Consider the following 27,946-nt stretch of genomic DNA (forward strand, 5'->3'; position numbering starts at 1 on the left):
TAAACCCATCCGTATATTATTTGTCATTCAAAAGATGTAAAGAAACATGACAGTTGTGTGGTTTCTATGCTGTGACACAAAGAGCTGTAGAGAAGGCACAAAAAAAATGGCTGGTGATCGACAGGAAGTCATCAGGTAAAAATCCTTCATCTATTTATCTGGACATTGAAACAGTGGCTGTAAATCTGTGGGGCTTATCCAGATAAGTGGTGTTATTTTTGTTTTTTTTAACTTTATGACAGAAATTAATTAGTTGAGGGGGCCAACATTTTTCACTTTGCCTTGTTGGTGTTTTCTCAAGTTTGCACAAAATCAACAGCAAGGCCATGAGAATCAAAACAGGCCCAGTGTTGGAGAATAGCACACACTCTGATCAGTACATTAAATCTAAAGCTGCAGCTGATTGGCTTGGCATGAAAACGGGTAACAAAAGCTGCCTCAACACCCCTGAAGCTCTCCAATGAACTCATCAATTTTCAGGTACAAAAAACGAAAAACAAAATTGAAAACAAGAAGTATGCGGTTTTACAGCAGGGTCATCCTACAGAAGCAGACAGACAGTGTTTCCTCATTCCAAGTAGTGACTACAGGCTGGCACACACTACAGGATAATCGGGCCGATTTTAAGCCCGAGGTCTCCCTCCCGATCATAGGGAGCACAGGTCTCATTGTTGGATGTCTCAAAAAAATTGGGTCCGATTGCCCTGTGGTGTGGGGTGTGTTAAGAGCCCTTGTTTTGAGGCTGTTTCCCCGGTGTGAATGCATTTTTTATTGGAATATTAATTCATCACCGTGACTGCAGAGTAGATGTGCACTCCATAAATTCATGTTTCTGCAGTTATATTAGTCGTGACCATTATTATTATTATTAACCTCATTATTACAGATAAAACCTCATGAAACTAAACAGACTTGGGAACAAGTCAAGAAGAAGAACAAAAACATCCTTCAAAGCCTCAGTGACAAGGATTTATTTTGTCAAAAAGATTGTTCCAAACACCGTCTGCTGTGCTCTGAGTATTCCAAGTGAGCGAGACAATCTGTGCACCAATCAGAATATTTTAAAGATAGGCAGGCGATTTTCCAAAAGATGTGATTGGTCAGTAGACGGCGCCTTTATTCTCTGCTCCGGAGTTAAACATCAGAGTACTGGGGTGATTTATCCCGGGAAGAACTGAATCTACTTCACAGTACTGAAATCCCAGGATTAATCCTGAAGTTACCTTGATAAAAGAAAATCCCAAGTCGTAACATCGGCCCGAGGTTGATTTGAGGAAACATGTTTGTTTACATCTGCATACTGTGTTTTACACTGAAGTCACGTTTGACTCTGCGAGATTTGGAATATTGAGCGTGGAAAACATAGACCTATATATAGTTTTATGGAAATCTATGGTGCAGAGCCTGTGGTCTCTTGATTGGTGAAGATTTTAAAGATCCTGTAGTGTGTGCCAGGCTTTAACCAAACATTCCTGTGCTGTAGCTTCACATTTACAGCTTCAGCATAACACAACAAATGACATGAAAGAAAAAGGCATACTCCATAATTCCAGGTTCCAACGAGTCTACAATAAAAACAACACTTGTGGAAAAAAAAAGAGCTGAATAGTATGTAACAATGACTTCCGTACCCAATATGCTTTGAAAGGAAATGGTTTGAAAAAGTATTAAATATTTACAGAAGCAGCATCTTTAACATCATATGCACTTTGATGATATATTGTGTGTAAAAGCCTCCATCACCCAGGAAAAAAAACCCTCTTGGGCAAAGCTGTGCGTCTACAAGAGTCACATCTTACAGTATAAAATGTACACACATGCCCAAGTGAATAGTCCACGATCACAGGAGATTTCTTTTATAAAAATTTTCCCATTTAAGTCCAGTAATACAGCAAAGAGGCCCGATTCTAATAGTTAACGTCTCCTTAAGTTAGTAGTAGTGGTGGTGAGGGATGAGGGTGTCATTTCACCCTGAAAAATATCCATTTCTACATACAAACAACAACCATAATAAAGAAATAAACTACCACCAAACACAACCAAACAGTACAAAGCCGATAAAGATGCTTCGTCTGGATAGAACAACAGTGAAGCCAATCTGGAGTCAACTGTTGGCTGGGTCGATGTCATACATGTGCCAGCAGGGGGCCTTAGACCTTTGGCATGAGAGGGAGTGGAGGAGCTGCTGACTGCTGCAAAAAACAAGAGCTCCTGGTCCAACTGGCTGGCACAGGCGTAATTCTGGGTCGTTTCATTGGTTCCATGCAATGTTCTCAATCATACGTATGACCGAGGCAGGCAGTCCGACATCAACTCCTGCTCCCATCCTCAGCACAAAGCCTTCTGCCCTCCTCCGATGCTCCTTCACAGAAACTCGTCACTTCAGTTTTTCGGGTAGATTTTCTCATATAAGAAATTTTGCGCCAGCAGGTAGAGTTCGCCATCCTTTTCCCTAACAGCATGTGCCCTGGCGAACTGGAACTGTTCCAGTGCAAACTCATAGAACTCGTTCTCCATCTTCCAGATGGCCGACTGCTGCATCTTGGCGATCGACTCCTTTGTGATCGGCTTCTTCTCACTGGTCTTCCTCAGGTGGGATTTACTGCCTGTGATGAAAGGGAACAAGAATTTAATCAAATTCAGCATTTATATACATAAATGTCTTATTGTGCTTGATTAAAATGTAGGCTTAGTTAAAAATGTTATTTTACTGTATTCTATATTTTAATATCCACAGAAGGAACTAGTAGTTTCTCTTTGTAAAATCATTAGGAATTATTTGAAGACAAGTTAAAACAATCTCCCATCTAATTCACCACTGAACACTATAGTAATCCCTATATAATCAGCAGGATTATGTTTCTTTGCACATCATGTTAATATATAGCACAGGAAACGTATGAAGTCATCCTGTTATTCAGGTGATAGTTCGTATTCTTTTTAACTCTAAAAACAGAGAAATACTCAGTCTTTGTTTAGTTTTTTAACTTTTGTGGTGTTTATGTCTTCTACCACTATAAAGGAGTACAAACAAGAGCAGATATACATTTTCTTTAGATAAAATGAAAATGCGCTTTTATTCGGCACAGAGACTTCCTAAAGTGTGTGTTGCAATGTGAATGCCAGAGTGAAAGTAAACACACAATCCTGTCTTTAATATTATGAGCCTGGATTATTACGGACAGACAATTAAAGACGCTGGTGTCCTCTAAACCTCCCGGTGAGACTGCCAGCAAGCAAAATGCTTCCAACGTCAGAAACCTGGCAAGCAGGTAACAACTGAGTGATTCGGTAAACATTTGTGACGCCTCTGCATGGAACAAGAGTCACGAAATAAAGACTCCAAATTTTCCAGTGAAGATGGAGATTACCTGCCACTGCTGTTTGCTCATGTGGCATTTGTTGGGTTTATCAAAATACGACTTGCCATGAGACGGATGTGCTGTGATTTTTTACTATGTGAATAAAACGGCAAACTGAGACTACGTAACTTTAATCGGGAGCTCAAGTTGTCCATTCCAAAAAATAAATACCTGATTAACTTGAGTGCTCATATTGATGACGAGCATATTGAGTCATTGTGCGTCTAGATCAGCGGCGAGCTGAATTTCTCCGTGCTAGACATTATTCATTCTGGCAGCCCTCATTGTAACTAATCTGTAACTACATCAGCGAGAGGCACGAGTGCATATTGATCACAGTTCAATTCTCAGGAGGGCAATTCAAACTGCTAATGTGCAGCTGCAACCATACACACAGGCACACAAGTGTGCAGCGACACATACACTTAGTGTGGTATTGCAACGTGAGCGAGCCATTAAACAGTTCATTGTGATCTTATGGGGAGATACGGCAAAGAGTTTAGGTGTTCAGCTGGTGCAGCACCTGTTTTAAACAGCTCGGTGGCTCCCTTGAAGAAGCGTGGCAGCACGGCCTCCAGCATCATGACAAAGTCCTCCAGCTCCTCCGTCACTCCAACCAGCATGTACTCGTTCACCAGGTTTAATTTGGCCTGCTCCAGAGCCCACTGGCTGCCCACGTTCCTACACAAAGATCATGTTTTTTCCTGTTAGATGTGGATATTTTTCTCCTTACTGTGCCTTCGGAGTGGCTGGAGATGGACGAGAAAGTGTGATGGGCGACAGGAGAAAATGAGGAGAGCTGTAAAGTCCCTAGATGTCGACAGGAAGTTGTTTAGCGACAGTCCAGAGGGGGTTGAAACAACAGCAGGAAGAAGCTCGGAAGAGAAATGGAAAAAAAAAAAAGAGAGAAAAAAAAAAAAGTAAAAATAAAACATGCTGTCGTGGTGCAGGAATTACAGAATAAGAAAGGAAGTAGATGAAATGAACTGCTTTTTGGCATAAAGCTGTTAAAACACAGCAATTCAGCACCGGCAGCAATTTCACTGGTTTATCGTCATCATTTATTTCAAGTTTCTGAGGGGCTTTCATTGAGTGCGCCACAGCAACATAAATCCAACCTTTGCAAACCTTCCTGAAGGGGGTTGATGGTTATATGATGGAAGGCAGGCTAAAGGGGAGATTAAGGAGAGGTGAGAGAGGAGCCAGGCTGCAGAGGGAGACTGATAACCATCATGATGTACAGTCAGGGAGAGTTATCACAGATCGTGTGAAGAGAGTGTAGCAGAAGTAATAGAGAAGTACTATGCAGCTTAATGTGGAGATCTATGTAACAAAATCCAATACAGAAGACCCCCTGCACAGACTCTACAGCCTGAGGGGAGCAATGGATGAAGTCATTGATGTTTGTTTTCCTTATTTTAAACAAATCCTATGAAAGAATGAAACAGCAGCACATTTGTACATTGTTTAAAACACTTAACACCAACTATGGCTCAAGGTTTAGTCAGATTGTTTTAGAGTACAACTGACAAGAAATGAGAACAAATGCTTTCATCCACATTATGAATAAGCTCTCCTTATCTAAATGCTGAAAGAATGAGTCTTAAAAGTCTGAAAAGGTGGAGTTGTCTTATATTCAGGCTTTCGTTTTCAGCGCCTGGTGTTACACTGTGATTTGATTAACAGCAGCATGGATCCCCAGAAACGAGAGGAATATGCCGGATGTGATTCTGCGAAGACTGAGGCTGTCAAACAGCAGGTGTGCACAATGAACAGAGACCAGGTGATCATCATACCGGTTGGGTGCAAAGCCAGCTACGTGCTTAATGCTGTTTTCAACAAACAGCATCTCAAAAGCTTTTAAAAGTAGAGGATGACCCATCATGGGAGGAGATCTGTGAGTCTCATTACCATTATTTCAAATATCTAAATTAATTCCTTCTTATTATTCTTGTGTATATATATATATATATATATATATATATATTTATTCATAAAAAAATATTTGGTTCTCAAATGTGAGTCTTGTAAAACAAGGGTATTTTTCTTAAAATCAGAGTTGTCTAAATTGCTTGTTACATTTAAATTTTTTTCTTTCCCCCATGGTCAGCCAAAATAACTTTAAAGTTAACAAGTTATCCATGCAATACTCAAAAGTTTTTACAGCAGCCGAGATCAGACCAGCAAGAACGACTTTTTTATTTTAATTTTTTTATTTTATTCTAGGAGTTTCATAGCCCTCATAGGCTCTCCTACATTCTTGACAGCTGAAACTGAGAAGATATCCAGGATCATTATGAACATCATCCCTGATAATTGTCATTCAATCTTACACACTCTTTTGAAATTGAAGATTACTCTATTAAAGCTGCTAAATTATTCAGTGCAAGCTTGCCAACAGATAACAAAAAGAAAGTTTTCAGTTGGGTACTACATGGAAAAAGTGTCCCATATTCACGGTCACAAAAATGCTGTTTATTTGATGAACTAGTTCCATTGAACAAGCCATTTCAGACTTTCGCAAAACATGCACCATCGTTAGGAAGAAGTCACATTTGGTTTTGGTTGGAAGATCGCTGAATTCATCACAAAGTAAATATTTGTGCAGCTACAGCAGAGCACAGGTTGAAAACACAAGATATGTGGTGGGTAATTTCTAACTCAGCGGGCGTCTAAATACTTACCAACATTCAGAATAGTGCCCACAGAAATAGGGAATCTGAAGCCAGAGCTTCTCAGGTGAGCAGTCCGACCCTCCAGCCGATACGCATTCATCAAATGTCTGCAATTCAAGAAATGAAGCAAGCAGGTCAGCGACTGAAGTCCGGCTTCAAACATCAGTTATGCTGTCATTACTGTGCCTGATCAAAAATGTACGAGTACTTCTTCCGCTCCAGAGGGACTCGCTACCCTGCATCCGAAATCATCAAGCCTTTATTGTCATTGTAATAGAACTACAACCAAATTAGTTGATACTCTCAAGTGAGGCATTCGGTTGTTGAGGATGTAGGTTACGTAGCAACTCTTAATAAAAACACAGAAAAACTAATCTGAGAGCCAAGTGCATTTTTGTCCATGACTCCAAATAGTAATAACATGTCATACAAATAACTGACTGAATAATAGTAGGTAGCGACAGTATCCACACATATAAAAACACAAACATGGCCTCATTAAAATCTGCAGAAGCTTGAAAATATCCCATCCAGTGCGGTCAGTGTGTTGAAGCCCAGAGACATTTAAAACACACAAGACAAAGATCCCCCAGGACTAGAATAGAGAGCCAAAGTGTTCCCGCGTAAGAAGCCCATCTATTATTTCAACCATCCATCTTCTATAATCACTTTATCACAGCTTGGATCACAGAGGTCTGGAGCCTATCCCAGCTGACAAATGCTAGAAGGTGGGGTATGTTCTGAACAGGCTGACACAGAGATACAGACACTCTTGAATACACACACGATAACAACCATGACCACTTTTGAGACACCGATTAAGCTTAAAAATGTGGCAGTGGGTGTGGCAGGAAGATGGAGAACTCCAAAATATGCAAATTTTATGATATATATATATAACACAATATGAAGAACTGGATGGGTAGCATAACTTTGTCACACTCAGAATGATGCTGCAAATTCTAAACCTTACAAAGAAGACATGAACAGCCATTTTTAAACAAACATAACTGCTTTTCTTTTTTAATTTGTCTGCAATATAACCCATAAAACTGCAGATTGTAGCAAGATAATGCAATACAAATGAGTTACCTTTATGATTAAAAAAACAAAAACATTTCCATCAAATCCATACTTTAGAAGTTAGTTTGTACGAAAGCTTCAGAAATCATGTCTTTAGAGAACTAACAAGAATTCTCCAACATATTAAGTTTGAAAAAAATGTCTTATGTCATTGTGAAAACTTCATAAAACATGTACATTTTCTAAATCTGCTTATACGTATAGGCTCTAAAACAAAGAGAAAAAATAAGAGTTGTCAGCATTTAACTTGAAAATTAAAGAACTTGATCTGTTCAAATGAGATAAATTAAATTATTGGCCTATACCTTCATGTCTCCTTGTTTCCTACGTCTCAAGTCGGGCCTGTAGTTGTCCCCGAAACGCAGAAAGTAATAATAGGACACCAGCCGTTCAATGGGATCCCTGACCACGTTGACGTAGATGGGCTTTTTCTTCACCCCATATCTGAAGAGAATCACTTTAGTCAGGGAACTCAGCAAGCACCGAATGTAAGCAGTTCAAAGTGAATTCAAAAACAGTTAACTTCAATGCTAACATTTTTTCTGCAGCGTCATCTTAAAGATTGACGGGCAAACTGTGTAAGTGAAGGACTTTGAGAGCCCACAAGATGGAGTCCAGAGATCAAAGCTCCAATAGGGAGGGAAGTGTTCACACTCCTGTTCTCAGCAACATGTCAGAGGAGTAGCTCCTTACTTGGTGAAGTCTAGGAAGGACACATGTCCGTGGTAGAAAGCCGGCTTAATTTCCCTCCATTCAGTCACATTTTTTACCATCCGCATCTGAATGAAACCAAAAGAAAGTCGATCAGCACCGAGAGCGGCTCTGCTGCTTCATTATCTTATAGCAACGGTGTGATTGACAGGCGTTGCTCTGACCTGGTCCTGTATGGACATGACCGGGTTGTTCCTGGTGGTGTTGATGTGCAGGACGTGGAAGTGGTTCTTCAAACACAGGTCGTAGGCGATGTTGGCGAAGGAGGTGCTGGCTGTTTTGGGCACGCGGTTGTAGATGATGACCATATCGTCCTCGCTGTCGGACACCGTCGTGGTCAAATCCCGCTCCCGTAGGAAATCCTGCGTGTGCCACTGTTCAATATTTTGCACCTCGTGTCTGGCAATGGCTCGTTCTGAGGGGTGATAAGAAATCAGGTTCAAGTGAGTTCAGGAGGTACAGCAAAGGATTTAATTGACTGCTGTGTGGGAAAGTGAGCAGAAGGACCAGGGCGTCCTGTGGTCAGTTACTTATGCCGTTTCTGAGAAACAGTAGCTGCTATTAAACTGCACTTGACCTTTGACTATTTGTAAACTAACTCTTCCAAAAAGTCAACAATACAAGAGACTTTAAAATACTACAAGTCACAATGATGTCCAAAGAATCAAACTGTAAAAGCTTGACCTCCTGAATCCCTGGAGCTTCATCATGCCATGATCATGATCATTGACCAATATTTGGTCTCGCTATGATCACCACTATACACAACAAAGACGCTCCAAATCTGGACTAAATTTGATCACTTTCACCCCTAAACCATCATCACGTCCTTGTCAGAGGCCCTGTAGCTCTGTGAGAGACTAAAGTTTAACTTTATTAAAAACGGATTTCCAATTCATTTGAACATCGTCTCAGCCAGAGAGCAGACAGTGAACACTCTTTCCCCGCTTCACACCAAGGATCAACAATGACGTCAACCGGGAATATTAATCATTTTGTGGGGAGCCTATACATGCTGCGGCACCACTTCTCCCGCACGCTAATAAGATTGAGCTTTAATATCCGCCCTTTACCTTTATTTTCAGTGTCGTCATTTAACCGCACTGCAAAGTGACTGTGAGTGCCCTTGTTTTAAAGTGAATAAAAGTAGCTTTCACGTGTAAGTCTGTGTGTGCTTCAGGGAGCTGTGAGACGGTGAAATATTTCTCTAATAAAAAGTAACACATAAAGAGAGGTGAGAAGGTGAAGAGCAGGAGGTGACAGGGGAAGGATTAAAGGCGGGCAGTTAGGAGGTAAGGCTACAGTTACTTGATAGCTAACTGGATGTTTACAGGACATTAATGCACTTTCAATGAGAAGGGAGGAGGCTCGAAGGGGGTGGGGGTGGGGTTGGGTGGTGGGGCAGAAACACTGCATGAAGCAGCAGAAAAGCCAGGCCTCGGCGCTTCGGTGTGAATAGACTGGACACAAAGACGGCCTGCTCTTTGTTGCCCTCCGGCTTTTCCTCATCTGAATTGGCCTCAGATTGACGGCTGTTGACAAAGCCCGAGAGCTCTGCAGGAAGGATGGCGAGAGGAGAAGAGCGTTGGCGTGAAGAGGGGAGTCGGCACAACGCTGGGGTACCTAATACCCGTGGGAGCTCTCAATGAAGCCAGCAGGCTCCTACAGCCCTGCCTGAAGCTGTGCTTGACAACAGAGACACAGTTAAACCCTGGTCTGGTCTGGTGGGTTTCAACAGCCAGGCATCTGGCAACGTGGGCCAATTAAGACATCATCTGCAACTCCAGCGCCTTCTCCTTTATCTCCGTCAACCTGAGCACACACACACATGTATACATACTCTCACTGCTCCTTCTCTTACACTCTCCTGAGCAGCTGTTAATGCTCCCCCTCATCAAAGCTAGATCTGGTTACGTTCAAAGCCACTTCCGCACGCTCCCAGCTGCTGCGGAGCAGCGCGGACGTGCCAGGTGGTTGTAACGAGTGGGACGGCTGTCAACGCACGGAACAACCGCAATGGAGACATTCAGTTGTCCAAAGCATTCGTTGAGACAGCAAACAACAGCTAGATGCTGGACGTTTACAGCCTCCGGTCAAATATCACACGAGGATTGCTTGTATGAACATGAGAGACAGGAAGGCAGGGGTGAAGATAAAGCTGCAGGGCAACTTATGACAATACCATCCTGGTATGCAGTGTCAGGTGGCTCAAGAGCTCACGGTCAACTGCACATGACAAGTTGGGAGTTTTAACTAAGGATATGTGTAAAATTTTGAATAAAAACAGAATGCAAGGATTTGCAATTCTCCATAAATAATTCACAAAAGAGTATAAACCCCATTATCTCACCATCAGTATCTGATGGAGGGGCTCATGCACAGGCATACGGTGCACTGTTCAGGAGAGCCAAGGAGGTGTTAATCAAAAAATATAACAGACCCCATAAAGTGCTGGAAAACAAACAGAATTGGATGCAAAATAGCCATAAAAAGTAGAAAAATCAAATCTGAAATATATTCATTATATAATTGCAATGTTATCCACATTACTGACGGGATGGAATAAATAAAAAAGAAAACAAACTAAGACCATCATCCTAAAACGAATGGATATAACACAGACTGGCCAGAAACTACCGAAAGTTAGACACCACAATAAGAAATTAAATTAAGTCACACATAAATCACAACGTGTTGTGAAATAAAAAATAACATTCCCTGTGAATACATTTACAGTTACAAAACAACAAGACACAAGTGGGAAGCCTTTTACACGGTGTTAGCCTTTGGAATATTAAATATTAATCGTTAAACAGCTGTTAAAGCTGTTGGCCCAGAGACCACTTTTAAGAGGTAGTAAAGATGTGAAGACAAACCAAACTCTTAGATTTTGTCCTGGTTTTAAGGGGTCAATGCTTCCTGCCACCATCACAAAAGATGAGGGATAAAAACACCTTGTTTTTAGATCTTATGGCTTTGAAATATTCAAGTGCAACTCGTTCTAGTGTCCTTGTTACTCGGTATAATCTACAGACCTCGGTGTTAACAGTTTAACTGGGACTATTCATTTAGTGGAAACTCGTTGACAGGGAGGTCTGTGGATCATCAGGAAGATGGAGGAGACTGTTCCGGCACACAGAAGCTGCTGCTTCATCCAAAGTAAAAAAAATGTTTTCCCTTCAGGTCCACATGGAGGTAATAAGAAAAACATATATTTCAATTCACCAGACGGTTCAAGATTCAGGTTACCTTTTACTTTACTAATTTGCTTTGCTATTAAATAAACACAGATTTTTATTTTTTTTGGCTCCAGCCTGCAACCAAGTCTTTCAAATAAAGAAAACTGAGGAAAGAGTAAAAAGGCACCATGTCTCTCACTACAACATCCTGAACTATGCGAAGGGGCCCTGAAACCACTTGTTCTAGACAGTGCCTTGTGCCAAATTTCTAACAACCAACAAGGAGGAGAAGCAAGCACGACGAAGGCTTCCTATGCGTTGTAGTAGATGCCCTATTCAATGGGAGCTTGACCACACTTGGCACAAGCCTTCATATCAGAGGGCACCACACACACAAACTTAAGCTTAGCGCTCCCTTCTGAGGTCATTTAATTAGAGAACAAAAGCCTGAATTACTATGGCCACACAGCAGGCCTCCTTTCATTCCACATTTCCGTCAGTTTCTTACCCCTCAAGCCGTCTCCGTGCATTAAAAGCTAATTATGAACCGTGAAGCCAACACGGTCTTAAACATTGTGACAACTACAAGCTTATTACTCTGAGTTTTCCTTCAGAGTGAGAGACAGGCGAAAGACGGAGTGCTGGTAGTTGAACTTATTTACTGAAGCAATTTCACGCTGATTAGACGCAAGCATTTGAAATCATCATTCATATTCACCGGCAGATCTGTAAAATGTGACAGGCCGTCATGTATTATTGCCATCACGTCTGATCTGATGGGATAATAAAAGTGGGGGTGAAAAGATGATCCTTTCCCCAAGCAGCTCATAAATCTATCAACGCTCCGATCCGCCGGTTGGAGCTCGCTCCCTACCCTCCTGCTGCTTCCCCAGAGAAGGTTAGAGCCTCCAACCGAATCCTTGAGCTAGGTAGGTAATAGAGATTGGCTATCAGCGGCAGACTGAGGTGTATGGCTTGTATGGTTTTGCTTGGATGCCACTGGATTGCAAAATCAATGAAGGATGACAGGAAGGAGAGATCTCGGTTGCTGCTGTATAAAAATGGAGTCAGTCTGCGGCTGCCGCTTCGCCCTCTTCTGTCGAAATAGACTTGGATGCGTGCTGCTGTTTTGCAGTGCCATGTTTCCAAGGGGACAGTTATGTCACCGCAGCAGCACATTTGGATAAAGTGTGCACTTGCAAATTTCTAATCATTCTAATTCATTAGGACCCGTTTAGCAAAGAGTGGATTATCGGAGAGAACAGGGGCGAAGGCCAGCTGACTTAGACATTCAGGCCCCAACAAACAGAGCAGAGCCTGCGGTTAGTATTCTTGTTAAAGTGACAGCAAGAAATTTGAAACATGCTCTAAGAGAGTTATGTCGAGCTTTTCAGCTTCTCAGAGCTGAACAATGAGAACTAACGAAGGTGCCTTCATTATGAGATTAAGGTGTTCAGAACTTTCAAAACATCCTCAGACTGACTCACAATGACAGGCAGCTGCAAAACGTATCTCAACTTTAAAATCCTGACTATTTTATGCAGCATTAAATACATTTTCATAATCGCACTTGTTTCATTTGAAGACAAAAAACGAACACAAACGTACAACTGACTGATGTGTTTGGGCAGGATTTTTGCATTGGGTGTTTCATTTCTAACGTTGAGGCATTTCTTCCCACTGGCTTTGACACACAAGTGCGATATCAACAACCAATGAAAGGTCTCATTCACTGGTCTGTCCTCCAAAGTACAGCTGGGGGAGACAGGAGAGGTGGGGGAGTCGAGAAAAGAGAGGAAATAGAAAAAAGGAGGAGACAAGGACACCGCAGGTCAGAGACGTAGCCAGACAATCTGATCCGACTCTGCTCCGGGGCAGAGCCGGATTAACGTGTTCGGGGTCTTGGGCCAAACGTTTGCTGATGAGCTTCTATGGTAAACCACACCTTTGGCCTTCTGAGCACGAGCAGCTAAAAAGACAGATTCTTTCCCTCAACTATATCGTGGAGAGCTAAACAGCTGACAAAAGGTCATTTTTGGTCACAATGGTGAGTCTGACTGCTCGATGGTATCAAAATGAACCAGCGTTTGCGAAGTGTTGATATAATTTTGTGCTGCAGCTCTTGTTCGGCCAGTCTCAGTGGCTTAGTGACCAATTAATGCCGCGTTCTGATCAAGTTGCCTCAAAGACGGACAGATGTAAATTCCTACAAAAGTTTGACGGGAAGAAGATAACATAATTAACCTTGAAAAAAAAAACATTGATGCACCCTCAAGGCACTTCACTGGATACACCATGCTGGTACCAGACTTCTACTGGTTCACATTAGCATGAAAAGCATCTCTTTAGTTTGCACCACCTTTAACATGTGAATGTCCTTTTTCACCACATCGTAAAGGTGCTCTATTGGACGGAGATCAGGTCACCGTCGAGTTCAGCGATTTCACGTTTTGTGACAAAGGAGAGCCGATATATATTTCAACAAAATGTCACGCTGCTACAGGAGCCATTAGATCAGGGTTCCCCAATTCCGGGCCTCGAGGGCCGGTGTCCTGCATGTTTTAGGTTTCTCCCAGTTGTAACATCCCTGAATGCAATAAGGGCCTCATCATTTGGCTTTTTTACAAGCTTGACGATGACATCAACATCAGATTGAGGTGAGCTGAAGCTGGGAGAGAGCTAAAACGTGCAGGACACCGGCCCTTGAGGCCTGGAATTGGGGAACCCTGCATTAGACCATGATCCTGAATGTGGGTGATGCTGTAGAAATTAAACTCATCAGACCCGGTCATTTTTCCCTACCCAACTTTCAGAAGCTTGTCAAAGTGCTGAATGTTCACAGATGATATTCCGCTTTCTTGGTTGTACTGAATAGTAACATGAAATGAAACAACAATGAAATGGGACACAATTATATCTATAAAAACTCAACTTCTTAAATGTATGCTCTCGATAAAATAAAGAGCTTAATTTTCAGTCCAGAGCCCCGCAAAATGAAATGAAAAGTCTTCAAAACCATCTTTAAAATGATGCATGAGATTTTCCAGCTGCTGTGGTGTTGGCTGGTAACTTTCCAAGAAAAACTTTAAAATGCTAATAATTTATTCAAGCAATTCCACATAACTTTCTGCAATCGAAGGCAATCATATTTAGTAAGTAAACACCTTGATGGGGAACAATGACGAAATTTGTTTTTTATTTCCTTTGTTTTGCAACAATAACCAACAAAAAACCCCAAGCTATTTATTTCACTTCCTTCTGAGAAAGCATTTTCAGTAGCGTTCATTTTTTTTCTTTTTGGGATTGCTCTCCGTAAACCCTCGAGACGTTTGGGCGTGAAAAACCCAGCAGATTGTGAAACGCTAAACCCCCTCCGTCTCTCCCCACTAACAAACCTGTCACCTTCAAACTTGGTAAAGATTGATTTTCTTCCCATGGTGGATTTTAACATCAACGCTTTTTCTTGAAAAATCCTACAAATGCAATCTTCATTGAGGTGTGCCCCATGAAGACGGACTACTAAAGAGGTGTCAAGTTCTTAATTGACCTCTGGATTTAGAGAAACAACGTCTGATGAGGAAAGCCAGGAATTATTCTGAACAATGTTGTAAAGTCAAATTTCAAAGCGAATCTGGCTACACTGCAGATCCTGTATGAGAAAGTTTCAAGGTGAAGTGATATTTTCCCCTCTAGGACTTTGCGCCAAAGCTTTTCAAGGCGCCATAAATAAAAGGCCAAGGAGTTTTTCATTGTTATGACTTTCAAAGTAATTCTGCTTTCACCGAGAGATGCAGAGATTAACAGGAACACAGTGGCGGAGGAGGAGGAGCTGCAGTTGCTCACCCGCCATGCCCGGCGGGTGAGGGGGCACTCCATCCTCTGGAGATATTGCTGTTTCTGATGAACCCAGGAGTTGAATTCAGCACAAACAATCCATGTAAAAGGTCACACATCCTGCATATGCTGGAAATTAGGTTTTTTCCCCACTCTCTCGCCGACAAAAGTAGCACTCTGTGTGCCTCCATCAGAAGATGCCGACAAAGCATTCCTCGCACACAGACGGGGCTCAGTGCAGATAGTTTAAATGGTTAAGTGGTTTAGAGGCAGGTCTTGAATCCACAACGACACCATTGAATGTGAAAAGCGTTGACGATCATGCTTCTCAATCCGGACAATTATCAAACTATTGGATTATTTAAATCTGTTGTGTTTGTGACAGTGCCCAACACATACTGCAAAGTGCCTAACTAAGCTCAACATGTTAGTGTAAAATAAGAAAAAAGAAAAGAAAATATTTCAGAGAAGACACCATGTTCTCTTATGTTCAATGAATGTTGAGATGGGGGAATATAAATCACTTGAAAGGTCAACATGGAATCATCATTCACATGTGTGAGACATGGAGAAAGACATATTTCTAACCAAAAGGTCAACATTTGTTCTCCTCCTATTATTTGAAAACCACACAGCGAAGTCACGTGCTAATACCACGCAATCTTACATAATGTGTTAATACCTTGGTCAGTTTTACAAATCACTTTTATGATCTATTTAAAAAACAAAAATAAGTCATTATTAATCGTTTTCTTGTTAGTTTCATCTTAAGCTGTGGGGCTTCTTTCATGAACTCATTGACATAATGAGGGGTTTGAGAGCAGAATGTAGAGCTGCTGAACTTCAAGAAGCAGTTAAGGTGGTTCAGACCACTTACTGTATGTCTCCTTTCCACCTCCCATTCGCAGCGTAATGGGAACAGTCACCTGGCACAAGGCCCCGAAGTCAAGACAAGGCACACTGGAGAGAAGGTAAACTTTAGGTTACGGTAAATGACTCGAGGTTAACAAGCTCCTCTCCGACCGCATGTGGGCTGAGCGGGGCGAAAGATAGGTTGATCAATATGTTATCACTTATTATTCAGAAGAACAGAGAAATGATTTTCGATTGGATCAGTCTTCTTTCTGCACGTTACAGGATTGTTTTTCTGCAGATACGCAACTCCTTTGGATAACTGCAGATGGCAATACCATTATCAGCACGTATTTGTTCCGACCTAATTGGAAACTAAAGTAAAGTCTCTCACTGCAGTGGGATTCACATATTATTCTGCTCCTGCAATGACGCACTGGCAGAAGCAGACAGGGACCAGTTGTTTTCAACATGGTTCACTGGGACAATTGTGACCTGCTTGATTGAGTTAAGCTTCGAGCATCAAGTCAGAACCCAAACTGTCACCTTGGCAGAAATACCGATCAAATTGTGCATCCATTTTTAAAATTTGAGACTTCAGCTGCAGATGCTTACACTTTTTTCATCCTGTGTGTAGTGGAACTACAGACATCAAAACAAGTTGCTGGACTGAAGTGGATGTTAAACTAAACAGGCTCCTGCCACACGTTTTCCCGTTTGTAGCTCCTTGTTGAAATGCAAGGCATGCCCCCACATTAACGATAACAATCCGGGACAGATGAGGAAGATAATCAGCCTGGTTAAACCTGCCACTTTCTCCCCTCCTAATATGTCTTTTGTGCAATCGAAGTCAGCGGTGCCTTCTGACAGATGAGCCGATAATGTCTGGGAGAAACAGAAAGAGGAAAGCGGGCCACATTCTGTCTACTTTATCAGAAAACAGCCAGTCAGATGAGATTATGGCGTAATTTACACTGATGGCAGATCCCATCATTTCCCTGTCTCGTTAAGTAAAGGCAGGTCTGACAGGTTGTGGAGACCAGGGGAGGAAAGTGGGGGGTGATTGATTGGAACAGATCTCATCTTGGCACATATTGTCAATGACTAAGCAGTGGGAATTAGCCAACATAGTCAGAGGCACTTGTGCTTGGAGAGAAGGAGAAAATATCCGAGTTGGTCTTGTCAGAAGTGGAGGTATTAAACACATTTGCCACAGTAAAAATGTCTGTCGTAGGTAAATGCTTCAGACATAGCTCTGCAAACACTGCAGAGAAATCTGTGGATATGAAGGCATCCAGAAATAGTTGAATTCACATAGGTTTGCACTAAAATACAACTTGGAGCCCACCTAACCTGATATAACAACAAACAATGTTTGCATAACAGCATAGATCTGATTGCATGCTACAACCTAGATATCTGATGTTCCCTCTCCCTACTTGTCTCTTGGCCCTGCAACAGATAATTAATAATGCATATACGAGAGTCCAGGGAAAACTCCACACTCCATTAAGACAGAGCAGACGACAGCTATTCATAGGTTTAGTGATGAATGGGAAGGACAGATGAACCACGCAGAGAATCCATCCAATCCAGAAATGTGTGACCGAGTGACAACAGAGCGGCTCTGCAGCGAGACGGTTCAGTCAGCATCACCTCTCTCTGCAGCTCATTTTTTCATCTATTCTTCTATTGAGCATCTGCAGGCTCTCGCACCAGTGTGGCTGTTTGCACTGCGTTCACTATCAGCAAGTCACTGCAAATCGGTCCTGTTTTACTTATCGACATCTACACTGTGGATTTTGGTCAATACAGAGTCTTGACTCACTACCAGCCATCTTTTTTTTTTCTTTTTGACAGCTTAAAATCTATAAACTTCACCACCTGGAATTGATTCAGCCTGTTCCGCTGTGTGTAAGGTTACATGTGAATATAAATACATCAACTCCTTAAGGTGCTGCTAAAATAATCTCCTCACTTTTAAAACTCAAATTTCAGTTTTGCAGTGTCGGATTTACCCACATTTTTTTTAGTGTTCATCCACCATCTACATGACACAGAGTCTGAGTCAGCGTACATAGGTTTAAGGAAAAGTATTGATCTACATCAGGTTTACAACAGGCCAAACGGCGGGGTCGAGGTTATTGTTCTTGTCAAGGAGCAAGGATATCCCCAGCTTGAGGCCCCGTTTACACGACCACGTTTCACATGACAACACCTAATCCGTGGGGAAAAAAAGTGGTGCCTTTACAATACTGCAGCGGACACACTGACAACAATGTAGTTAGCATGCCAGGCCACAGGAGGGTGCTGTCGCTTGTTTTTGTAATGAAACCACAGACGAGTGGTGAAAACAATACGCTATAAATGTGAGCAAAATTGAGAGAACCCGACATTCGTATGGGCTGATGACGTCTCAGATGCAATCAAGGGTGAGTCTATAAAACGAGAATACGGACCGCAAGTCATACCACTACGGGTCCGCCATGTTTGTTTTTTTGTTTACAAGTGCATGAGCAGAAGGAACTATTTACAACGAGGGTGGTGGGGTGCGCATGCGCAGTAACAGGCCTCAGTGCAAAAACATGTATTTAAGATGAATTGGTGACTCTATTTCACGTGTAGGTGTTTCATCTGGAGTACTTAAATAAGGCACAATAAGCTTCCTCCAATACTGTGTGTTTCATTCAAATGTCAATATATAGACTTCTATGACTTTAATTAAACAATAAAACAAAAACTTTATTTAACACTGGGGGATCAAAGAACACCATTTCTTACAGAATGATTTATTTCGCTGGCAATACTGATTAAACTGCATTTCAGGTATACATGATTGCTTCTTTCTATAAAGGCTTTAAACTGAGCCTGATTCCGCAAAAGTTTCTTCCCGTTTGAACGGAGTATTTCTCTTTCCAACATTGCCTATGCTTGCTCAAGTGGAATAGTTGTGTTTTTCTATGTAAAAGTCCATTTAGATGATTGTCGTATGAATGCATTCACTTATCCGAATAAATGAGCAATGACAAATCACTACTCATTGGATGACTGCTGGCTGCACACAGCTGCTATAGCAACATTATTTAGTTGTGCGAGAATTCTTTATCATGCCGTCTTTGGTCTATAAAAAGTTGTTTACATGTTGTAAACAGCAATGAAAAACGATTTTTGTCTTAGTTAATAAAGTCCAGCAGAGACTGACTTTGTTTAATAAGGTCAGAGTGAGATACAATCTAATCCTGTGTGTTGTACCAGTGCAGTAATAAACATGGGGAAGACCCAGACACAAGCTGAGGGAAATAAATTATCTTGATCACTCAATCTGGTGGGTAGTATTAGTGCCCGACAAGAAGTCAATAAAAACCACAAAGCAAAGCAGCCGCACAAACTTACTAATCTTCATCCAGCAAGGGAAAGTCTGACAGAGAGCTGAAACTTCAACAACCCAGACACTTCATCAAAACTACTGCTACTCACACACACACGTGCACAAAATCCCACTCACAACACAGCTGTTAGCCTTATCTGCATTCATTGCAGCGGGAATTAAGAAAAGGAAGCAAACGTTGAGAAAAGCGAGGCCTGATGATGAAAGAAAGCAGTGGAGCAGCTCTGTGTCAGCCTGGGTTTTGGACATGTTGCAGGTGAACCAGATAAAAGCAGCTTCATGCCAACCCTGCAGCTATTAGGAGCAAAGTTGAAACAGAGGTCAAAGAAGAAAAACAAGAGGAAGACCACATTTATTTCTTCTTCATCCCTCCCTACTGTAATAAAATTGGATGTAAAGAAAAATGACAAAAGTTTGCAATTCTTTGTTTCTTTTCTATTGTCCCCCTTTTTTTAGGCTTATGGTTTTTATCAGTCAGGGCTTTTCATTTTGATTGTGACCCAGAAATATTTAATCATCTCTTTTATTCCCTCTCACTTCCCTGTCTCTCTCCACACTTCCTCCTCTTCTGACAGCCCCTTATTTGAAAAGTCGGCAGCAGATATTCTCCCTTCAGAATTTCATCCAATGAGGATTGTAAACCACAGGAAAGATCTGAATATCACAACAGAGAAAGTAGTATAAGAGTAGTAATTAAGATGTTCTCGTGGCAGAGGTATAGTAGATGATTTCCGAAAAAGTAAAAATCCCTCGTAATGGACTCTGACGACTATTGTAATGCGTTTACAACCACAGGTGCCATCATCTGTCAAAAAAACTCAGCCTTTTACTGTTTATGCTGCGAGCTCACAACTGCATGACCAGAAACAGATCTACTTCTAGAACGACCCCACAGCAGTGAGACTCATCAAGGAAAATGAGGAAAGAAGTTAAAACACCTTGAGAAGCTGGTAGTCCGAGAACAATCTGATGCTCAGTGTGAACAGAGGTCATGACTTCAGCTTGGTCCTCTCTGTATGACTGCTGCACAGTGGAGAGTAGAGACCAAACATTCCTCCATCAAGAAACGGCACTTTCTGGAAAAAAGCATCTCTCCCCAACAAAATCCTCTGGATGTTCACACACGTTTGGTTGAGAGCCTCCATTTTGCCATCTCATTTTGCCTGCACCACTGTTTTAAGTGCAGCTTAATGACAAAAGAAGTATGATTTGATGTACGGAATAAAGAACTGACTGTTTCCTAGAAGACATACAAAGAAAAGTCACATCGGTGCTCACTTCTCTGCTGACCTACATTTCTTGTATCATTTCGATGAAATCGTTAGATCTCATCAGCCGTCAGTCAGAGCCCCTTTTGCCCCATGAGCTCAGTCAATATAATCCAGCCAGCAGGCTTTTGGTGCCACAAGATATTCAAAGCCCAATTTGTGGTGACGAGTGGGCTGACACCTTTGCCAAACAATGACTCAGGAAGACATGAAGATGGAGGGGAGACAGTGAAGAGTTAAGTTTGTCTGTGTCAAGAGCAGGGGGAGGGTCAGTTGAGGGGAGTGATGGGTGGTAGCTGAGAGGGTTGCTCTTCTAGAACAGCCTCCAATTACATCCAGGGTGTGAAACCGTCCATAACACCCCGATTAGCCTGTCCGTCATTCTGCTGCAGTAGCAAACACGGAGTCGGCTCCGGTTGCCTCCGTGAGCCACGCTTTACAGGAACACATTCCCTGTCAGACAAAGTGCACGCCAGGGGACGTAAATCCTCGGACCCAATCAAACCCCTGCTTCTAACAATACTGCAAAAAGCGCAGTACGACCAGTAGCACTCTGCCTCTCAACCTCCCACAACAAATCCGTCCCCGACACCTACGCCGACACATGCCGTGGGCTCCCCTCCATTAGCTGCTAAAACGGCATGTTTCCCAGAGTGACTGAGTAGAGGGGCCCGGTGAAACACGCTACCGACTGCTTGTTGAAGCAGATGCCAAGGTGCAGAGTGAAAAGAAATGACACGTGGTCCCCCTTATACCCCTGAGGGAATCAAAAGAGCTGTGACAAAAGAAAGGATAACAGAAGAAAAAGGCTGGGTTCCACACATCTAGGAGGGTGAGGCTCACACCTGGAGTCATGCAATGAAACAAGAGCGCCGTCTTGTTGAGTGCTGCTGACGTGTCTCCAATTAGCTTTAAAATCGAAGCGGACTGAGTCACAGACACCTGCTGACACACACTTAACAAATGTGTGGGTGTTAAAGGAAACGTTGCAGATGTCAATAACGTGACATTTTAAAAAAAAACTGCAGCTCAAGGTCCTACATCAGAAACGGACTGAATGATGGGCAGCAGGGGTCACCTCAGCATCAGGCGTGAATGTGTTAAGTTGTCCAGACAGCGCATGCATGAGGACAGGCCGGTAATGCCTGATCGACGTCCTTTCAAGAGCAAATTCTTGACCAGATCCACAGGTCCCGCCGCAGGGCAGGCTGCAAGTGCCCGGCATGACAATCAAAGTCAAATTCAAAGCCATCCCAGGAATGACGGTCAGCAGCAACAAATGAATGCTTAAAAGTCTTGCGTCAGCCCTGCAAACACTTGGGACAATGAGAGCATGCATCCCCGGCCTCAGCATGCATACAATGGCATTTCTCTTCTGTCAGAGCTCATCACAGAGCCGCCTGTGTCTGGACCTAAACGTCGCCATGCAACAGATGGAAATCCAATTCCTTTAATCAGGCTGAATAACAGCCAGCAGATAAAAGGCGACAGTGTTGAAGGGAAAAATAAAATCCTTTTGAGTATCCATCCTGCTGAGAGGCAAACAACTTTCACCTGGCCTGCAGGGGGCAGAGTTGAAGTCTTTTTTTTCCCTTCTCTCCAGTTACGAGGGTCATGGGGCGACAGTAGGGCTGCATCTAACAATAATATTAATAATCGATTAATTGGTCGATTATTTTTTCAATTAATCGATGAATCGGATTTAAAAACAAAAACAAAACAACATTTCAAATTGTAGGACCAGTTGATAATGAATGAACCAAACACTAAATATGTTATGGCTATTTAAAAGCACATAACTGAACCAATACAAGATGTGTACAATTTACATACATATATACACATGTATATAAGATGTATACAGAATAATTATCAAATAAGATCCAATTTACTTCAGGGCCTACATACAGTCCAGTTTCATCCTGAGTGGGCCAGACTGGTAGAATATTGCTATAATACCCTTTAAATTTACTTGAAAGTTTTTCCATTGTCATGATCCACAGTGTACGTGGGGAAATCATCTATATTTTTGCAAGATCAAATGGTTAGTACTGAAAATGACTACAATCTTAACATAAAGTCACTTTTAATGAACTATTGTGGTTCAAAATACAGTGAAAAGTAAAAAAACCCAACTTGTATTAATCCTATATAACCACCTTGCTTGGTGGGTTTGCTGGACCAGATTGGAGCCTCTTCCTGGTCGATTTTGGGCCCACGGGCTTTATGTTTTCGGCTGTAAAGGAGAGGAGTAACAGCCCAGCACCGTGCTGCAGGGAAGCGGCGATTATTCAGAACTCAAAACTAAACTACTGACCCCACGACAACATTTGAATATTCCAATATTCATGTCCAGCCCAAGTATTCGGCCGTTTTCGTGTCTCTCAGCTTGAAATTACACTAATATTGCATGCACATTCTTCATCAACACATTAATAATACACATGAAGAACAAATGAATTATGGGAGCTCACATTTCTAATATTTATAGTGATGTGAGAAGAGTTAGTGGATGAGCAGATTATGATAACTTAGTCATTGAAGGAGAGGTTCCAGACCTGAGATTTCTAAAATTAAAAACTCTTTGTGTTTATATGAATATTCGCCTTAAGGAAATAAAGAAAGGTACCATAGAACGGTGTTGTATAATTAATGATGGACTCAGCAATAATGAACATGCTTTCAGTCGGACGGAAGAAAAGCAGTCCTGAAAGTAAGAAACAACCGTTATCGTATATCAAAATACTATATCTAAATTTACTGAGCTTATCTGGTAGTTTTTCTTCCCCCATCCTACACTCTTGGGTTCAGCACAAGTTGAAATTTTAAACATGAAAAACAAGCTGTGCCAAATTAATCCTCACATACCACAGAAGAAATAAAAAAATCTCTGCATGTTCCCCGGAGTGAAGGCACATTTTGGCAAATACAAATGACTTAACTGCACTCTAATCTGAAGCAATCCCTGCAGTTCAGGCGCTGCGAGTTGGCTTTTACATCCAACCAAGTGATTACATTTTCTAACCTTCTAGAAAAGATCTAATCACAGCCGAATCTAACCCAGGGGTTTGTCTCCAGTGTGGCATCAGTGAAGCGTTACTCGTGAAAGTCGCTCTCAAACTTCAGGACAAAGTAGCGTGAAATTCTTCCAAGGTGAGAACCTGAAAATCGGCTGAACCGACAGAGTTCAATAGTAGGACTGACAGGCAAACTAAAGCTTGGAATCATAATTTTCTCTTCATTAAAGACATTTTATTTACATCCATCCATCGATCCAGCCCTGCACAGTCAGTCTGTGTTACTGTTGACCCAGTCTGTAGGGGCATCGGTGAGCAGCCGGAAAGAAATACTGTCAGTATAATGGATTAGGCCCACAGCAGGACACGCAGCTGCATCGCAGTGTGTTTGTAATGCAGGATGCTTCTCTGTGAAACCTTAGGATGACGATTAGCTTGGAAGCAAATCACAGCTTGTCTGCCCGGCGAGAGGCGCCTAATGGGGGAGATGATTCAACCTGCTTGCCAGGCGATAGGGGCTCGTGCTGTGAGGAGCGGCCGGCGGCCATTCTAGTTGGCAAGAAGCTAATTGTCAACGTGCAAAAAGATGAGACAATATAGTGACACAAAGAGCTTCTTCTACCGTTTCCTTTCTAATGAATTTTTACGAGTTCTTGGTGGTGTCTCCATTAAGGTTTGGATCCCACCTGTCTCTGTAATGTTCTCTGCTGTTCTTTATTGTGGCACAGATGGACCTACAGCAGGCGTACCTGGTAGAGTGACCGGCCCTGTGAAAGCCTCCGTCACAACTATTTGGCTATGCAGCACATAATTCACAGCTCCGGTATACAGACGTCTGCTCAGTCCGGTCATCCATCAGAGCACTTTCTGCCAAGTCAACAGATTCTCGTGGTGGTAGTGGTGGGTAGTGGTGGTGGGGGAGGTTCTCAGGTTCTGTTTCAGCACTGAGAGATGTGTGTTTGTGTGTATGTGAAACTAGAAAGCAATTCTGTCCTGAGCACTGTAATAGTTTCTCCAGTCTAAAATAAAAATCACCAGCAGATCACTGACCCAATACAGGCTTTTATAGGAACCTCTTACATTCTTACAGACATAAGAATAAATGTTCAAATTCCTTCAGCTCGGCTTTATGAACTTAGATATACTTTACAGTCAACATTTTTGCGGACAGGCACAGAAAGTGTACAGATGAAAGCATTTTTTCTATATTGAAAATTTTAATTGCAAATCATACATGTTAAATATTGATTTAGATGGTTTGTGTAACAAGGTAAGTCAAATCCATCCATCCATCCATCCATCTACTATGCTTCTTTATCCAATTAAAGGTCATGGGGGTCAAAGACCATCCCAGCAGACTACTTGTGAGTTTTTGGATTGTGGGACGAAACTAATGACCCTGGAGAAAAAACAAAACTCGCATGAGGAGAACCTGCAAAAACAACTTGGAAGTGTAAAACTACTCTCCTTGGTGCAGAAATAAACACTGATTAGTTTGTGTGAAAAGACTCAAAAACCAGAGCAATTTCATTCCATGCAAAAGGTTAATGTGCTTCAGTGTATGGAGTAGCCAGTTGTCAGGACTTCCTGGAACTCTGAAGAAACAGTTTATCAGAACATACAAACCATAGTTCATAATTGGGATAGCTAAGATTGTATACATTACACAAAGCATTCAATCACGCTGTTTTGCACAAGATCACAAGGCAGAGGACAAAAGCAGATATTTGGTGTCAGTGTGGAATGTATAATTTGCACACATTGGCCGTCAAGGGTGTGTATGGGCCAAGTCATCAGGTTCAAAGCCCTCTTCGTAGCTCTGATGGTCAGGAACTTCTCACCGACGGCACCGCCATTCTCAATCGCTGGTCAGAGCACTATCAGACTCTCTTCAATACCGACCGCTTCATCCAGGACGCCGCTATCAACCGTATCCCCCAAGAACCTATGAGAGAGGAGCTAGACGATCCTCCCACCCTTCAGGAGACAACTTGCGCTATCCACCAGCTTAAGTCAGGCAAGGCAGCCGGTATAGACGGCATTCCTCCAGAAATCTGGAAAAACGGTGGACCTGCTTTGCATACAAAACTCCATGAACTCTTCCTGTGCTGTTGGGAACAAGGTGAGCTACCTCAAGACCTCCGAGACGCCGTCATTATTACCCTGTACAAGAACAAGGGAGAAAAATCAGATTGCTCCAATTACAGGGGGATCACCTTGCTCTCCATCGCAGGCAAGATCCTTGCTCGTATATTACTGAACAGAATCATCCCGACAATAGCCATGGACCATATACCTGAAAGCCAGTGTGGCTTTCGTTCAAATAGAGGAACTACTGACATGGTTTTCGTATTACGTCAGCTGCAGGAAAAATGTCGAGAACAAAATAAGGGTCTCTTCGCCACCTTTGTCGACCTTACCAAAGCCTTTGATACCGTAAGCAGGTCGGGCTTATGGCTGATCCTGCAGAGGCTTGGCTGCCCTCCAAAGTTTGTTAATATGATTATGCAGTTGCACTTTAACCAGCAAGGTCAGATCAGGCTAAATGGGGAACTTTCCGAGTCATTTCCTATCAAGAATGGAGTTAAGCAAGGTTGTGTCCTTGCTCCAACACTCTTTAGCATATTCTTCAGCAGCATGCTGAAACAGGCCACTGAAGATCTTGAAGACGAAGACAACGTTTATATCAGGTATCGTCTGGACGGAAATTTATTCAACCTCAGACGCCTACAGTCCCGAACCAAAACCTTCAATCAGTTAATTCTGGATCTGCTGTTCGCTGATGATGCCGCTCTCGTCGCCCACTCTGAGAGAGCTTTGCAGCATATTACATCATGTTTTGCTGAGGCTGCCCAGCTTTTCGGGCTGGAGGTGAGTCTTAAAAAGACAGAAGTTCTGCATCAACCCGCCCCCCAGGACACGTATATCGCCCCCCACATCACCATCGGCAACACTGAACTAAAAACAGTACAACAATTTAAATATCTTGGCTGCATCATCTCCATTGATGCTCGCATTGATAAGGAGGTTGACAACAGGCTTGCGAAAGCAAATAGCTCATTCGGCAGACTGTACAAACGAGTTTGGAAAAACAAACACCTCAAATCCAACACTAAGATCAGTGTGTACAAAGCAGTTGTTCTTACCACCCTTCTCCACGGTTCAGAAGCCTGGGTTCCATACCGCAGCCACATCAGTCTCCTTGAACGTTTCCATCAGCGATGCCTGCGCACCATTCTAAACATCCACTGGAAGGACTATGTAACCAACACCAAGGTCCTGGAACGTGCAGGAGTAAGCAGCATAGAAGCCATGCTTCTAAAATCACAGCTTCGCTGGGCCGGACATATAGCTAGAATGGAAGATCATCGTCTACCAAAGATCATCATGTTCGGCGAGCTTTCGAGTGGTCACCGGGACAGGGGTGCTCCAAAGAAACGATATAAGGACTGTTTCAAAAAGTCTCTCAACATCTGTGGTTTAAACCCAAGCAAGTGGAAAACACAAGCAGAGGATCGAGTTGGATGGCGTCACACCATCAACGTAGCCGCCTCAACCTTTGAGAGTGAACGTAGGAGCAACTTAGCTGTAAAGAGACAACAACGGAAAGACCGGATAGCACAGCCATCAGACCCAGATGACCAATCCTTTATCTGTCGACACTGCAGCCGAGCCTGCCGTGCTCGCATTGGACTTATGAGCCACGAGAGGTCTTGTGGGAGAAAACGGGGTGGACCTCCTTCATGAATCTTCGTTCGCGAAGCCAAAGCCATGAGTGGAATGTATAATTTGCACACATTGTGTGATTGACAAACTCTCCTCATCAACCCTCAGATTGCAGATCTGAGTGACATATCTTTGTGACTAAGGTTTTGAGGTTTCCCCACATTTCTGTTGAGTTCTTAACTGCAATAGTTACCCCCCCCCCAACTCACCGAGCTTTCCCTGGGACTCCTCCAGCTTCTGGATCTGGTTCTCCAGGAAGAACATGGCCACTGCGAACCCCAGCAGCGCCAGCAGCTGCAACTTGGGCGGCATCATGACTCTGAACAGCCCCATCAAATCACCCGGGAGATGGATTGTGTTAGTCCAGGCTCAGGGGAGAAGACGCTGAAAACACAAGAGAAAGAAGCAACGGTGGTTACAAAGCAGCTGAGTGTGCGCGTGCATATATATGTGTGTCTATGCGTGTATGGCCCTCCCTCCTTCTCAATCCCTCCCACTGTTAACCCCCCAACTCACCACCACAAATGCACCGTAATCATGCTCCGATATTTATATGTATACAAGTTCAATTCCCGATAGCGGAGCCGCAGCGGAGCCTCCAGACTCCGGGTTGGTCCCTGCTGGATGTGAGAGCGTTGTGGTTCTCCGAGCCGCTGTCTCCTGCGTCTCCCAGAAAGGCCAGTCTGTCAGTGTCCCGTCCCATCCAGCGCTCCACGGCCATACCGCGCAGCCGCCGCTCCAACCGCTCCCACCATTGGACATTACCCACAGTCCATCACCGAGCACTGCCTCTCCATTCGCCCAATCTCACCGTCTCCTAGAACCCGGATTGGACGGTCTCCACCGGCCAC

General features: G+C 42.8%; 1 protein-coding gene across 1 annotated transcript; it reads right to left on the bottom strand.

Moving 5' to 3' along the window:
- hs2st1a (heparan sulfate 2-O-sulfotransferase 1a) lies at positions 1 to 27,946 on the bottom strand. Its single transcript, XM_080473910.1, has 8 exons — positions 27,612 to 27,946; positions 27,305 to 27,479; positions 7,996 to 8,246; positions 7,814 to 7,899; positions 7,426 to 7,564; positions 6,047 to 6,144; positions 3,886 to 4,043; positions 1 to 2,606 (listed from the first exon to the last, which is right to left on the bottom strand). The coding sequence occupies exons 2-8, from the start codon at positions 27,426 to 27,428 to the stop codon at positions 2,383 to 2,385; spliced, it is 1,080 nt and encodes a 359-aa protein (XP_080330036.1). The 5' UTR covers positions 27,429 to 27,479; positions 27,612 to 27,946; the 3' UTR covers positions 1 to 2,382.

This window comes from Lipophrys pholis (assembly GCF_963383615.2).
Source record: "Lipophrys pholis genome assembly, chromosome: 1".
Lineage (NCBI taxonomy): Eukaryota > Metazoa > Chordata > Actinopteri > Blenniiformes > Blenniidae > Lipophrys > Lipophrys pholis.

Excerpts from the sequence above, each read along its gene's own strand:
- hs2st1a (XM_080473910.1), bottom strand. The coding sequence starts at position 27,428 with ATGGGGCTGTTCAGAGTCATGATGCCGCCCAAGTTGCAGCTGCTGGCG. Across the intron at positions 7,565-7,813 it reads TCCTTCCTAGACTTCACCAA|ATATGGGGTGAAGAAAAAGC; the intron begins GTAAGGAGCTAC and ends GATTCTCTTCAG. Across the intron at positions 4,044-6,046 it reads GGGCACTATTCTGAATGTTG|GAACGTGGGCAGCCAGTGGG; the intron begins GTAAGTATTTAG and ends ATCTTTGTGTAG.